This window comes from Hyperolius riggenbachi, chromosome 12, assembly GCF_040937935.1.
Source record: "Hyperolius riggenbachi isolate aHypRig1 chromosome 12, aHypRig1.pri, whole genome shotgun sequence".
Lineage (NCBI taxonomy): Eukaryota > Metazoa > Chordata > Amphibia > Anura > Hyperoliidae > Hyperolius > Hyperolius riggenbachi.
The window spans coordinates 170824758-170841306 of NC_090657.1; the positions used below are offsets into that span (position 1 = coordinate 170824758).

General features: G+C 45.4%; 1 protein-coding gene across 11 annotated transcripts in view; it reads left to right on the top strand.

Moving 5' to 3' along the window:
* RTEL1 (regulator of telomere elongation helicase 1) overlaps positions 1 to 16549 on the top strand; it is a 441366-nt gene that overhangs the window by 188780 nt on the left and 236037 nt on the right. For all 11 annotated transcript variants that reach the window (XR_011025114.1, XR_011025113.1, XM_068262473.1 and 8 more), the window contains exons 21-22: positions 3599 to 3676; positions 8697 to 8840. Coding sequence is in view for 9 of the 11 variants with exons in the window: in XM_068262473.1 (XP_068118574.1) it covers positions 3599 to 3676; positions 8697 to 8840 (222 nt within the window). In the remaining 2 variants the exon portion in view is untranslated. The remainder of the gene's footprint in view (positions 1 to 3598; positions 3677 to 8696; positions 8841 to 16549) is intronic.

Consider the following 16549-nt stretch of genomic DNA (forward strand, 5'->3'; position numbering starts at 1 on the left):
TTAACGATTTCACAGCAGATTTGATCACAGGGATCGAATCTGCAGTATATGAACAGGAAGTCAACATAGTGTATGGGTACCTTAAAGAGGAACTCCAGTGAAAATAATGTAATAAAAAATGCTTCATTTTTACAATAATTATGTTTAAATGGTTTAGTCAGTGTTTTCCCATTGTAAAATCTTTCCTTTCCCTGATTTACAGTCTGACATTTATCACATGGTGACATTTTTACTGCTGACAGGTGATGTCAGTGGAAGGAGAAGCTGCTTGCTTTTTTGGCAGTTGAAAACAGCTGTTATTTTCCACAATGCTACAAGGCTCCCACAGTGTGATGTCAGAACCCTGGTCCACTGTAGAAGGGGTTTCACCACAAAAAAGTCACCACAAAATTAGCCATACAGAGCCCCATGATGATCCATTTGAGAAAAGAAAAACATTTCTCATGGGAAATGGGGTATCAGCTACTGATTGGGATGAAGTTCAGTTCTTGGTTACGGTTTGTCTTTAACATCTGGTTCAGACGTGTCTGACTCTAACTCCTTTTCCATATACATCAATCTACTTTCATACATCAGTCAGCCTGACCCATGCTAACCCTTATTGTTTGGGGTTTTGTGTGGTCTTTGCCAGCGATTCCTTTTGGGGGTGTCAGGTCTACCTGTTCTGCTGCATTTATTACATTTACATTTTTTCATGTATACTGTAGCTGCCTGGACACCATTTTAGTTAACTTTTTATGAATTGCAACTAGGGCTTATTTTTGGATTAGGGTTTATCTTTTCAGCATCCTCAAAAATCCTAAAAAAAACCTCATTAACGTTTAAAATAGCTCAGTATTTACTCCCCACACACATTCAATCGGAATCTATCATTATGTGTACGCAATCCCTGACCCAAAGAGTGGCATAATACGTAAATCCTCTCTACCTCCCCCAGTTCTATCAGAACCGACAAAAACAGGGAAAGTTATATCTGCCTTTTACAGTCTTTCATCCCCTACACATCCAATCAACATCTCTACCTATTATGTATGCTCAACCTCCTTTTGCAATCCAACTTATAAAGTAAATACATTTACATACCCGCATCGATCAGTGATATCTTCTTTGTATCATACATACTCCCCACACACATCCAATCACGAACCCAATCTTCTTTATAGAACTTTTGTTCTGTTGGGGCCTAATCATCCGATATGAAACAATTAATGTCTGTCTATTTATGTAATTTTAATTAACTTTTTTATGAATTGTTACTAGGGTTTATATTTGGAATAGGGCTTATATTTGGAGTAAGGCTTATATTTGGAGCATCCTCAAAAACCCTAAAGAATCATTGCTAGGGCTTATTTTCAGGGTAGGTCTTCGTTTCAGGGAAATGCTATCTGGTCATTCAATGATTGGCTACAGTCAACAACACTTCTGTTATGGTCCTTTCTGTGGAGAGAAGGTATTAAAGGGACCAATCTATCTGCTACAGCAGTGCTGAATATATTTTTGAATAATCCCGGTTTCCATCGCTCTGCATCCCAATTCTCGGCAACAGTCAGATTAGCGTGGCCCGCAGTGATGATGAGGGAGGCGAGCGGTGTATACAGTATACTTTCTGTATACGCGCCGTCACCACTCGCCTCCCTTATCAAATCTGCGGGCCACGCTTATCTGACTGTTGTCGGGCAATGGGATGCAGAGTGGGGGAGCCAGGCTGATGATCTACAAGTGCTGGGAAGCGAAGCAAGGGGAATTGTGAGCAGCTCTATAGACAGCGAGCTAGCGGCAGCACAGCTGGCGGGATCCAGCAGAAGCGGGGGAGGGGAGGAATCTGGGTACCTGGGGTGATTCATCCAGCATATTTTTGGCAATAGGTAGGAAGCAGGAAGTTTAGGAAATCTGTTTTGGCATCCGTGTCCTTTGCAAAGTTCTGTGTTGAAACAACAGTCTGTTTTTGTGTTGCCTTTCATTGCCTCCGTGGGGATCCGGGCTCCGGGAAAAAGTGCAAAATCCGGACTCTCCGATAACTTTTTATGAACGGATTGTTTCTTGACCAGAGTGAAGACGGCTGCTATTTTTAATGTTGGGGTCCGTGGCTCCGTTTTTGTTCGCTTAAAAAACCGTACAACACGGATACGGTTCCTGAACAAGTGTGAACGGGCCCTTACACTGGAGTATTCTTTCCAGATACCATCCTACGTGTAATCTCCGTTCTACTAACAGTATTATTCTCCTGTCTTCCTCTCTGCTCACCTCCTCATACTCCCACTTACTAGACTTCTCTCGCTCCTCCCCCCTCCCCTGGAAAATCCTCCCTCAACACATCTGCCACTCACCCATACTTACCCATTTTAGGCGCAATCTGATGACTCACTGGCAAGCATAATCTCCTACCTAGGACACTGCCCACTGACCACCATTTCTAACATCTCATACACAGCTTTTATTTACCTATTGCATAGCTCCCAACTGTCAGAGGGACAGTCCCTTTTTTTGGAGCCCTATCCCTCTTTCCTCCTCATTTGTTCCCTCTTTCTATGTAAAAATATATATTTCTCTATTAAAAATGTGTTTGACTCTAAACTTTATTCTTATCCTTTAAATTGATATATTACTAATTTTAAAATGTTAATATGAAGGAAAATGAACCAGGATAGAAAGGACCAGTGTGGTTTGAATTCTAAAACAACATATTTTTCTTATGAAATCTTTATGGTATGCGTGACTAGGGGTGTGATGGGGTCGTGATCGGGGGTGTGGCAGGGGCGTGGCTTAAGTGTCCTTCTTTCTCATCTCAAAAAGTTGGGAGGTATGCCTATTGTCCTATCCCTTATGGCCCATACTCACGGGCTACAATTGTCGCAGCGACACGCGGCGCGCACGTGTTGCGGTGACAGGTCGCCCGTGAGTATGAGGCGTTGCACGAGCGCGCACCTCGAACCGTCACTCGTCGCTGATGTCGCCAGGCGATTGCCGCAGTCAATCGCCTGCCGACAGTTGCCGCCGCAACTGTCGCTAGTCCGCGTGAGTATGTGGACTAGCGACAGCAACATAATTGAAAATAGACGGCGCTTCCGGCGAGGGGGAGGAACGTCGGCGACAGATTCCGTCGCACAGCTGATCCCTCTTCCGCGTGTGTACGCGGAGGGACCTGGCGACGAGCTGTCGCGCACACGCTCACGTGTGCTGGTGACAGGCCACTTGTGTAGCCCGTGAGTATGGGCCATTAAACCTTTAGACTGTAAGGCCTTTTGGCCAGGGCCCTCTTCGCCTTCTGTCTCCAAATGATGTGTAATGTGTGTACATAACTCCCACCCCTGTGTGGAAAATCTGTAGTTGATTTGTTCACTGCATCAGCCTTAATCCACCATTGTCTTGTATTGTTATACCCTGTGTGCTGTTGTACAGTGCCACGGAAGATGCGGGCACTATATAAATCAATAATAATAATTCTGTACCATTGTACAGAAACAGAGTTTATGTCATTGACTTTTTCCTTCCCTTTTTATAGTTCTTTAATATTATGGACCCACTTTTTTTCAGGTGAAGTAAACGTTCTCTGCAGTAGTTCACACTGGCAATGTTATTTTGTTTTGCTGCCTTCCAGATCATGGATGCCTATTATGAGAAGGTGCAGGCTTCTACCAGCAGTGGTGCCAGCTTCTTTGCTGTATGTCGGGGAAAGGTGAGTATAGCCCGCTCTCTGTCTGCCTGCTAAAGATAAGTGTAGGAAACGAACATGCCATTGCAGGGGAAATGCCCCAACCAGTAGAGACTTCCTATTCTCCATCACTGAATAGGAATGCTTGGGCAGTTTGTGTGTGTGTGTGTTTTTTTTTTGAAGAACAGCAGATGGGCTCCCTTACAGTCAGACTGCTCCTTCACATACTGCCACGTGTGGATGCCTGTAGGAAGTTTTATGGTCCATACACACGCCTGACTTAAGTTGGCTGAGGCATGTGTACAGTGGTCCCAGACCCCCAACCCATTAGCGATCCACCTGGCTGATCTATTCACCCCCAGCGACACTGATCCCCGCCGATCCCATTGTTCACGCCCTCCCCCACAGGAAATCACTCATGCGCCACCTGTTGTCCCTCTGCCCGCCTCCCTGCATAGCAACACAGTGTGTTTCCATCTACACATGTGTGAGCAGCCCGGCCCAGAATGTACCTATATAGGCAATGTGTACAGTAATGCTTATTTTAACAAAATGCACTTAAGATGCTTTTGCTGTATGTTTGGGCTGCATTTGGTTTCAACCAGCCACCCACTCACTCATTTAAATAACACCTGAAGTGAGAGGGATACGGAGGCTGCCATATTTATTTCCTTTTAAACAATACCAGTTGCCTGAAACAAGCATGTGGCTAATCCAGTCAGTATATCAGCAGGACAGCCAGGCGATGTGCAGTGTTTAAAACAAAATTCAGTGTCAACCTCCATATCCCTCTCGTGTCAGGTGTGCTTTAAAGTAGACAGGAACTGACGCCAAAGGCGGCAGAAAATAGGAAAAATGCAATGCAAGCCGGCTCCAAATGTATTGAGTTGCACGTCCTTCGTATTTCATATAATCTCAACGAATATTCAAAACTTGCAGTTAAAGTGCTGTGTACACCAGCTGCAATACCTTGGCATTCAAGAAACCCTGGACAGCATGGTGTAGTTGTTAGCACTCTTGCCTAACAGCGCTGGGTCCCTGGTTCAAATCCGGACTCCCCTTGTCTGCGTCGGTTTCCTCTGGGCACTCCAGTTTCCTCCCACATCCCAAAAACATACAAAAGAACTTAACTGGCTTCTCCCCAGATTGGCCTTAGACAATATTACATACACTACACGATACATACATAGACATATGACTATGGCAGGGATTAGATTGTGAGCCCCTTTGAGAACCAGGTAAGTGATTAGACAATATACTCTGTACAGCGTTGCGGAAAATGTAGGCACTTTAAAAATACTAAATAATAGTAATATTTTTATGTGCAATAACTGTCATTTTAATATGAATACACGCAGTTATGCCTGTCTGGTTTCCAGCAGGGGCGGTGGATTGATTACTAGCCATTTAGCATCGCCACAAAGCCCTCTATGAAAACTGCACTCTTTTTGCCTGTGTTTATGTTGCATGTCCCTTATTTTGTTTTGCAAAGGAAAGCTCTATTTTTTAAAAGAAATATAGTATATACAGGCACTCTTAGTACAAGTAATAGTCTTATAAAACCTAATTCAGCTACCAGAGGATTCCATTTCCACAATTGGAAGAAACAGTGTCTATGCAAGTTCCTCACTGTAGCAGTAACAGCCTCTGATTAGCACTGTCACTATGCCAGCAGCAGTAACAGCCACTGATTATCCAGCTGCCACTGTGCCAGCAGCAGTAACAGCCACTGATTAGCAGCTGCCACTGTGCCAGCAGCAGTAACGGCCACTGATTAGCAGCCACCACTGTGCCAGCAGCAGTAACAGCCTCTGATTAGCAGCCACCACTGTGCCAGCAGCAGTAACAGCCTCTGATTAGCACTGTCACTATGCCAGCAGCAGTAACGGCCACTGATTACCAGCTGCCACTGTGCCAGCAGCAGTAACAGCCACTGATTAGCAGCTGCCACTGTGCCAGCAGCAGTAACGGCCACTGATTAGCAGCCTTCACTATGCCAGTAGCAGTAACAGCCACTGATTAGCAGCTTCCACTATGCCAGCAGCAGTAACAGCCACTGATTAGCAGCTGCCACTATGCCAGCAGCGGTAACAGCCACTGATTAGCAGCCTTCACTATGCCAGCAGCAGTAACAGCCACTGATTAGCAGCTGGCAGCAGCAGTAACAGCCACTGATTAGCAGTTGCCACTATGCCAGTGACAGTAACAGCCACTGATAAGCAGTCGCCATTGTGCCAGCAGCAGTAACAGCCACTGATTAGCAGTTGTCACTATGCCAGCTGGGGTAACAGCCATTGATTAGCAGCCGCCACTATGCCAACAGCAGTAACAGCCACTGATCAGTAGCTGCCACTGTTCCAGCAGCAGTAACGGCCACTGATTAGCAGCTGGCACTGTGCTAGCAGTAGTAACAGCCACTGATTAGCAGCCGCCACTGTGCCAGCAGCAGTAACAGCCACTGATTAGCAGCCACCACTGTGCCAGCAGCAGTAACAGCCACTGATTAGCAGCCGCCACTGTGCCAGCAGCAGTAACAGTAACTGATTAGCAGCCGCCACTGTGCCAGCAGCAGTAATAGCCACTAATTAGCAGCTGCCACTGTGCCAGCAGCAGTAACAGCCACTGATAAGCAACTGCTACTGTGCCAGAAGCAGTAACAGCCACTGATTAGCAGCCGCCACTGTGCCAGCACAGGTAACAGCCACTGATTAGCTGTTGCCACTGTGCTAACTGCACACAGTATATGGGTTATTTCCACAGGAATGTTTTATTGGACAACATGTCACAGGCTCAGTGTACCTAAAGGCAATAAGCAAAAATTGTGTTTCATTTAGCTAGTTCGTCCCTCTAGCTGGCACGTCCAACAACCGCGATATGGCGAAGTTTGAGCACCCCGCCAAACGGTTGCTCAACATTTATTAATTTCCATGGAAAAAAAAAACAAGTTAAGAGCACTGACATTGTGAGCCCTTGCACACAGGACCCACATGCATAAACCCGCTCTCACTGTTTCAGTGCAAGCTGCAAAATTGTTAAAATCAGCCAAAGGCACTAGTATGATAAAGTAATATTTTGCCTGTTTTCCAAAGTTCTAATTTTTAACCCGTCGTTGTTTTAGGTGATATTAACAAAAAATGAGTTTCCAGCAATCTCCAATTGTTAGAATAACTGATTTTATACTCTCCCCCTTAAATATCTCTTCCTTTTTTAGGGATAGTCTCTTTGTTTTAAAGAGACACTGAAGCGAAAAAAAAATCAATTATGATATAATGAATTGTTTGTGTAGTACGGACAATTACGAGAACATTAGTAGCAAAGAAAATATTCTCATTTTTATTTTCAGTTACCGTATTTTTCGACCACAAGACGCACTTTTTCTCCCCCAAAATTGGGTGGGGGGGGGGGGGGAGTCAGTGCGTCCGGATACAAAGAAATTGGGCCAGTGCATATCCAAGTTCGGTACATACCGTACGCGTCCTCCTGTGTCCCCCTCTCTAGTGCGTGGCATTCCTCCACTGTCCCATGTGACAGTACTATGTCATGAGACTCATGGCATTTTGTCCTCCTCTTTACCCCACCGCTTGTTCTGCACCATGTCCCACCGCGCGGCTTCAGCGTGCTGTGGGTAACTATAACTATAGTAACCTGATTTACTCTGTTTTTACTGGATGGCGGGACTCGAAGGCGGGACCCCGCTCTGTCAATGAGGCCAATCACTACACATTTAGATTAGCAGAGAGTGCAGTGATTGGCCCCATTGAAAGAGCTATGGTCCCGCCCCTCGAGTCTGAGCATCCAGTAAGAGCACAGCAACTTAGGTTACTATAGTTACCCACGCATGCTGATGCCGCGGCGGGACATGGCGCATGAATCCATCCTCCATTCAACAGCTTTCAGCCCTGCAGCCATGTCTCGTGCAAAGCGATCCCCACCGATCTTCCTCACAGTGATGTTCCCGTTGTCAGCTGCCATGATCTAGGAAACCCCGGACCAGTGTCTGGTTACAGCAAAGAGCGAGGCTGCAGGAAGTCTCATACCTCACAGGCAACGGCGCGGCGGGACACTGCAGAGCGACGCGCTGGAGGACATAGTGCTGTCACATGGCTGGAGAGCAGAGGAAGATTGCGGAGTCTGGAAAGAGGGGACACATGAGGGCCACGTATGCACGGTATGACAAGGGATGACATGGGGTCATAGGAGGACAGAGGACACAGGGTCAGAGGTGGACACTGGGTCAGAGGTGGACAGAGGACACGGTCAGAGGTGAACATAGGGATAGAAGTGGACACAGGGACAGATGAGGGCACATGGTCATAGTGGGACAAAGGTGTACACAGGGTCAGAGATTGAAAGAGGTGGGCACAAGGTCATGGAAGGACACAGGGTCAGAGGTACCGCAGAGAACACACATGTACAGAAAAGGACACAAGGGGACACTACATGTCAAAAGGTGACATAATTGGGGAGGAAGACGCCTCTGCATCATGAATGCACCAAGTTTGGTATTTTTTTTTTACCTGGTTTTTGTCCTCTAAACCTGAGTGTGTCTTATGGTCCGGAGCGTCTTATGGTGTGAAAAATATGGTATATAGCGTTTTTTTTTATAACATTGCATCATTCTCCAATATTTGCAGTTTACACACTACTCAGCATTCTAAATGATTTTACAGAGCAGTCTTGTGAACTATTGACCTGTCCTTTGGAGAGAAAAAGAAAATACAGTGATTGACAGTTGAGATAACAAGCTTCAGGAGCCAGAGCACTCTGCGACTTTGGAAGTCTTGAGCTCAATGGCTCTTTTGCATAGTTAACAACTGGAGTTTCTTAACTCTTCCTGTACTGGAAACAATATTAGACTTTTGTCTCTGCTCCTTATGTTTTATTTCCTAACTGTACTACACATACAAATCATTATATCATAATTTTTTATTTCGCTTCAATGTCTCTTTAAATAGAATTACACACTTTACACTATAAAAGCCTATTTTGTGTTTTGTGCACACTAGTTGTTAGTATATATCACTGTTACCGTCTCTGTTTCCAGGCTAGCGAGGGCTTGGATTTCGCAGATTACAATGGCCGTGCCGTGATCATAACCGGTCTTCCGTATCCCCCAAGAATGGACCCCCGGGTGGTCCTGAAGATGCAGTTTCTGGATGAGATGAGAAGACAGGGTGTCTCTGGGCAGGTACGGTACTGGTTTACATTTATGTTCTAGAATTAGAAATCAGGGGTGTCAAACTCAAATACAAAGTGGGCTGAAATTGAGCTCTGAGACCAAGTCGCAGGCTGACCTCAATGTTTAGTGACCACCTACCTCCCCTATACAGTTCCCTGGTGTCTCATAGCCCCCTCCAGACCCTTTTCTAGATTCCTAGCACGTTATATGACCTGAGGAAGTGACTGTATGTTGTGAAACGCGTTGTCGAGGTGCTAAATAAATCTGTTATATTTGACCTGTCTTGAGTACTTCATAAACAGGTAAGAACTTACATTCTTACCTTCAGATACTATTTGCAGGACTAATATAATATATATTGTATGGGCGCCTCCTACCGCATGATCCATCCCCTATACAGTTCCCTGATGTTTAGTGGTCCTCCCTCCCCTATACAGTTCCCTGGTTTCTAGTGGCCTCATTCCTCCCCTATATAGCTCCCTGGTGTCTAGTGTCCCCCTCCTCCCCTATAAAGTTCCCTGTTGTCATCCCCTATACAGTTCCCTGATGTTAAGTGGTCCTTTCTCCCCTGTACAGTTCCCTGGTGTCTAATGCCTCCTCCCTCCACTATACAGTTCCCTGGTGTCTAGTGGCATCCTTCCCTCTCCTATACAGTTTCCCCTCCCCATATGGCTTTCCTTGTGTTCTAGGGCTTACCCTCCAATATTGCTTCTCTGGTGTTCTAAAGTGGGCCAAACCTAATGCAAAGTGGGGAAACCACCTGAGGGCCAAATCTGATGGCTCCGAGGGCCAGATTTGGCCCACGGGCCGGAGTTAGACATGTATGAATTAGGTGGAAGTGTAATGCGCATGCCATATTTAAGTGGCCATGTGGGTTACTTCTGCCTTTCTTTGGTCTGAGCATGCTTGTATGTGAGAAAAACCCCACAGAACAATCTTTCTCATACACTATGAAATTAACTTTTTGACTATGTTTATGTATAGTGCAGTCTCATTGACTGTCACCTGACCTGTCCACACAGCTCATTTCATCTCCTGTACTTTCTGTGGCATCACCATTATTTATTGTTATTGTAATCAACCCGATTTATCTAGTCATCTGGGATTTGGAGCATTGTTGTGTTGAGGAATAGACTATTATCCTGGTGGCAGGGTGTGCTAAGATTTTTCCCATTTATTCTACCAAAATGATTGAATCAAATGAAAGTGAAAAAAACAATCAAGAAAAATGAACCTTTATCCACTTTTTTTCAATAAGAATCCGATTGGACATGTTGGAAAAAATCTTTATATTCAATCTAACGGAATAATCAAACTAAATTATTATCTATTATCTTTGAAAATAAATGTACCATGTATGGGCACCATATGCGAGACCGAGCAAAAATTTGCTCCAAAAAGAATTGATTGAAAGTGTCAATACCTATACCACTATCCCTATTAATTATTGTTTGTACCGCAGTTGAAAAAGAATTGCACCATTAAAGTCGTAGCTATTTTTTTTAAAAATAAAATGGTGCTGCTGACGCACACACACGCTACACCCTCCCCATCCTACCCACCTGCCGGGCAGGGGGGGAAGAAAATATCAATTTTCATTCCAGGTTGTTTGGTAATGAAACGTGGCAAGCCCCGGTGGTGATGAATACTTTCACCAGGCACAGCACATCTAAGTCATGCTGACCTTTCAGTGATTTTTGCTTGTTTATCTCTCCTCTCTTCTCTCTCTCTCTCTCTCTCTTTCTCTCTCTCTCTCTCTCTTTCTCTTTCTCTCTCTCTCTCTCTCTCTCTCTCTCTCTCTCTCTCTCTCTCTCTCTCTCTCTCTCTCTCTCTCTCTCTCTGTGTCTCTCTCCTCTCTCTCTCCACCCATCTTTCTCTCTGTCTCTCTCCTGGTCTCTCCCTCCCTCCTGGTCTCTCTCTCTCCCTCCTCTCTCTTCTCTCTCTCTCTCTCTCACTCTCCTGGTCTCTATCTCTCTCCTGGTCCAAATCCAAAAAGCTTTATTGGCAGGACCAAATACATTTAGCATTGCAAAAGCAAAACAAAAAATTAACATGGGGGGTCCTATAGTCACAGTCCATAGGAGTGTGGAGGATACAATACAATACAATAATACAATAACATTTGTAAAGCGCTTTTCTCCCATAGGACTCACAGCGCATAGCTGTGTCTCAGATTAATACAGGGTTGCAGGCTGGGTTGTGTTACAGAGGAAATAGTCAGATGTTCATGAATGCCAGACTGATGAGGTAGGTTTTCAGTTTAGACTTAAAGTAAACCGAGCACATTTTTTATCACTCAGGACATTTCTATAGCACATGAAAAATGCATGCCGACAATCTGTTTCATTATTAAAACAAACTTTCATTTTACCTTGTATTTTACATTCAAAGTAGATTTAGTAGCCTGTTTAAGTAGGCCTGCCCGACCGCCCCTAACCGCAGAGACTTCAGGAACCTAATTGTTTTATTGAGCTAATTACCAAGAGGTAAATAATGCCTTTTCATCAGCATAGGGGATGAGTAATTAGGACTGTTTCTTCAAAGCCAATGTGTGTGTCAATGTGTCAAGATAGCATCTCTTACTTCTGTAAATAAGGAATGTGAGAAGGGGGGGGGGGGGGGGGGGACATGGCAGCTTCTATGCCAGGAGAGATTCCAGTGAAAGAGAATGTGCATTGGGTGTGGCAGGGAGTTCCAAAGTGTAGGGGCAGCATGACAAAAGGCTCTGTCTCCAAAGGTTTTGAGGTGGACTCTGGGGGTGACCAAGGTGTTACGTCCTTTTGATCTAAGATTGTGGGGGATGTGATGCAGTTGCAACAAGACCTTCAGGTATCCAGGGCCCAGATTGTGCAAGGATTTGAATGTCAGTAAGCCAATCTTAAACAGAATTCTCCATTTTATCGGTAGCCAGTGGAGTGAGCACAGGGTTGGTGTTATGTGGCAATGGCGCGGTTGGCTCGTTAACAGCCTTGCGGCGGCATTCTGTGCTAATTGCAGGCGGCGTAAGTCTTTCTTATGCATGCCTGTGTAGAGGACGTTGCAGTAGTCTAACCTTGATGTGACGAAGGCATGAACTAGGGTTGGAAGATCCTCTGAAGGAGTTAGGTGTTTAATCCTTGCAATATTCCTTAGATGAAAGAAGGAATGTTTCACAACAGCTGAGATTTGATTCCTGAAGCTTAATTTCCCATCAATCAGTACTCCCAGGCTGCGCACACAGTCTGAGTTGTTCAGGTCTGAGCTTACTATCCTTAGCGGTGTTGGTTGAGACTGGAGCTGCTTTGCTGTTGAGCCCTGGCCCTCGATAACAAGAACCTCAGTTTTGTCAGCATTAAGTTTTAGCCAATTATTATTCATCCACTCCTGAAGCTCAGCTAAGCATGCGTTTATTTGTGGAGTAGGGTCTGTGACGCCAGGTTTGAATGACAAATATAGCTGGGTGTCATCAGCATAGCAATGATATGTCACGCCATTTTTGTATGATTTCTCCAAGTGGCAACATGTTCATGGTGAAAAGTAAAGGGGATAATATTTTGCCCTGAGGTACACCTTATTTTAGTGGTACAGGGTTGGAGAGGAAGAGCCCTAAGGCTACCCTTTGTGTTTTGCCAGCCAGGAAGGAGTTGAACCACCGTAGAACAATGCCACAGTACTCTTGTAGCCTGTTGAGCAAGATTTCATGATCGACTGTGTCAAAAGCCGCTGAGAGGTCGAGCAAAATCAGGATGGAATATTGACCCTTGTCTCTTGCAATGAGCAGATCATTGCAAATCTGGGTGAGGGCTGTTTCACAGCTGTGATATTTCCTGAAGCCAGATTGAAGAGGGTCAAGGATGTTGTTTCTGGAGAGCCTGGCTTCAAGTTGGAGGTAGACAGCCTTTTCAATAACTTTTCCCAGAAAGGGGAGGTTTGAGACAGGTCTGTAGCTGTGTAGAGCATCTGGGTCTAAGGATGGTTTCTTGAGTAGTGGCCTGACGATTGCTTCTTTCAGAGTAGAGGGAAACCACCCTTCTTGTAAGGAACCATTGACTATTTTGTGGAATGCCGGTGTAAATAGTTCAGGGCATTTCAACATGAACTTAGTGGGGCCAGGGGCCAGATCGCAGGTAGTCTGGCGAAGGTTTGAGAGGATATCCAAGATGTCTTTTTCAGTGATTACCTTAAAATCAGACCATGGTGGTAGGCTATTTTTGCACCTGTTATATGGCTCCGCATGGGTGTAACGATTGTGGAATTGGTTCCGTGGTCAGCGCACAAGATGCGCGATGACACTGCGGAAATTCTCCACAAGCGTGTAATATGATCCATAATTTCTGATGAGCTGTAGTTTTTGCCAGAGAGGTGATGAATAGGATTCCTCTGTATTTTGGGTCCTGTCCGTGCCCAAATGTATTTAAGTAGTCAAATGGATGGTATGGGGGGGATGAGATATATAGTCCATGGGGGGTAGGGGGGGTATAGGTATACAGCCCATAGGAGAGGGGAGTATGGGGTTATACAGTCCATGTGGTATCATGTTCCTCTCAGTTGGTGGCAGGCAGTGATATATCTGGCTGCTATTTGCACAGTTTTTTCCTCTTCCCCCAGTAGGATATAGAGTTTCCTATCCTCATCTGTTAAGGTGAAATCTGGGATGTGGGCAGAGAGTCTCTGGAAGTGCACACTCTCTCCTCCCGGGGCTTCCATGTCTGTCTGTGTCGCCCTGTCTCTACAGGGAGTGCAGAATTATTAGGCAAATGAGTATCTGGACCACATCATCCTTTTTATGCATGTTGTCTTACTCCAAGCTGTATAGGCTCGAAAGCCTACTACCAATTAAGCATATTAGGTGATGTGCATGTCTGTAATGAGACGCGGTGTGGTCTAATGACATCAACACCCTATATCATGTGTACATAATTATTAGGCAACTTCCTTTCCTTTGGCAAAATGGGTCAAAAGAAGGACTTGACAAGCTCAGAAAAGTCAAAAATAGTGAGATATCTTGCAGAGGGATGCAGCACTCTTAAAATTGCAAAGCTTCTGAAGCGCGATCATCGAACAATCAAGCGTTTCATTCAAAATAGTCAACAGGGTTGCAAGAAGCGTGTGGAAAAACCAAGGTGCAAAATAACTGCCCATGAACTGAGAAAAGTCAAGCATGCAGCTGCCAAGATGCCATTTGCCACCAGTTTGGCCATATTTCAGAGCTGCAACATCACTGGAGTGCCCAAAAGCACAAGGTATGCAATACTCAGAGACATGGCCAAGGTAAGAAAGACGACCACCACTGAACAAGACACACAAGCTGAAACGTCAAGACTGGGCCAAGAAATATCTCAAGACTGATTTTTCTAAATGTTTTATGGACTGATGAAATGAGAGTGAGTCTTGATGGGCCAGATGGATGGGCCCATGGCTGGATTGGTAAAGGGCAGAGAGCTCCAGTCCGACTCAGACGCCAGCAAGGTGGAGGTGGAGTACTGGTTTGGGCTGGTATCATCAAAGATGAGCTTGTGGGGCCTTTTCGGGTTGAGGATGGAGTCAAGCTCAACTCCCAGTCCTACTGCCAGTTTCTGGAAGACACCTTCTTCAAGCAGTGGTACAGGAAGAAGTCTGCATCCTTCAAGAAAAACATGATTTTCATGCAGGACAATGCTCGCATCACCCGCGTCCAAGTACTCCACAGCGTGGCTGGCAAGAAAGGGTATAAAAGAAGAAAAACTAATGACATGGCCTCCTTGTTCACCAGATCTGAACCCCATTGAGAACCTGTGGTCCATCATAAAATGTGAGATTTACAAGGAGGGAAAACAGTACACCTCTCTGAACAGTGTCTGGGAGGCTGTGGTTGCTGCTGCACGCAATGTTGATGGTGAACAGATCAAAACACTGACAGAATCTATGGATGGCAGGCTTTTGAGTGTCCTTGCAAAGAAAGGTGGCTATATTGGTCACTGATTTGTTTTTGTTTTGTTTTTGAATGTCAGAAATTTATATTTGTGAAAGTTGAGATGTTATATTGGTTTCACTAGTAAAAATAATTAATTGAAATGGGTATATATTTGTTTTTTGTTAAGTTGCCTAATAATTATGCACAGTAATAGTCACCTGCACACACAGATATCCCCCTAAAATAGCTAAAACTAAAAACTACTTTCAAAAAGATTCAGCTTTGATATTAATGAGTTTTTTGGGTTCATTGTAAACATGGTTGTTGTTCAATAATAAATTTATTCCTCAAAAATACAACTTGCCTAATAATTCTGCACTCCCTGTATCTCCAGGTTGTGGGCGCTCAGACGGTACAGGCTCAAGGCCTGTCTGTCTTTGTGGTGGTGTAGCCTCTCCAGATATGGAGCCACTGTGTACTCCCTCTGTAGTGATTGGTAGACAGTGCATTTCTGGGAGTTCTTTATGTCACTTCTCCATTCCTCTAGGTCAGTGGTTCCCAACCTTTTCTGGCCCGGGGAACACTTACTGACCATATTTTTCTCCGGGGAACGGCGGGGGAGGGGCGGCGCGGGTGTTTGCGTGACCTAGTGGACAGTGCCGTGCGCAGCAGGCTATGGGGGGGGGGGGCTGCGGCTGCATAGCTAGCATAGTTGCCCCAGTATAGGGAGTTTAGTTGCCCCAGTATGGTTAGTATAGTTGCCCCAGTATAGCTAGTATAGTCCCAGTATGGATAGGTAGTGCCCCTGTATAGTGCCCAGTATGGGTAGGTAGTGCCCCAGTATAGCCAGTAAAGTGCCCAGTATAGCTAGTATAGTGCCCAGTATAGCTAGTATAGTTGCCCCCAGTATAGCTAGTTTAGTTGCCCCCAGTGTAGGTAGTTTAGTTGCCCCCAGTATAGCTAGTTTAGTTGCCCCCAGTATAGCTAGTTTAGTTGCCCCCAGTATAGCTAGTTTAGTTGCCCCCAGTATAGCTAGTTTAGTTGCCCCCAGTATAGCTAGTTTAATTGCCCCAGTATAGCTAGTACAGTTCCCCCCAGTATAGATGCCCAGGAGGGGGGAAGCAGCGCTAGAAGGAGGGGCAGTGGAGGCAGCGGTGGGGAGGGGGGAAATATCCCCCCCTCCCTCACCTGGGACCCCTCCTTCTGCCTCTCTCCCCCTCCATTTAGCGGTGGCAAGTGCAGGCTCCTTCTAGCCCCTCCTTCTAGCGATGCTTCCCCCTCCTGCACCCTACAGTAGGAACAGGTCTGGCGAGAGGCCAGACCTGTACGGCACACCAGGAAACATCCCCCCGCACACTAGTGTGCCGCGGCACAGCGGTTGAAAAACGCTGCTCTAGGTATTGGTCCATGCAGCTTTCTATCGTTCCTTTTATTTGGGCTTTTGTCAGCCTGTGTTGGTGGTCTTGGCTGGGCTGGCTGTTGACGCTTTTTCTCCTAGGTGAAATGTTCAAACTTGGCAATAAAATGCCTTTTAAACCACCAACAAGCAAACAAATACTCAAAATAACTTTCATAGTACTTTTTCACCTACTTTTTGGTACTTTTTCCATTGCAAAATCCTAAAAAGTTGTTATAAATCGAAGATGAAAAATTATCTCCTAGGAGAAAACTCAGGTGAAAAAGTGAATTGCATATGGCCCCTGGTCTCTCTCTCCCTCCTCTCTTCTCTCTCGCGCTCTCTCTCTCTCCTGGTCTCTCTCTCCCTCCTCTCTTTCTCTCTCGCGCTCTCTCTCTCTCCTGGTCTCTCTCTCCCTCCTCTCTTCTTTCTCTCTCTCTCTCTCTCTCT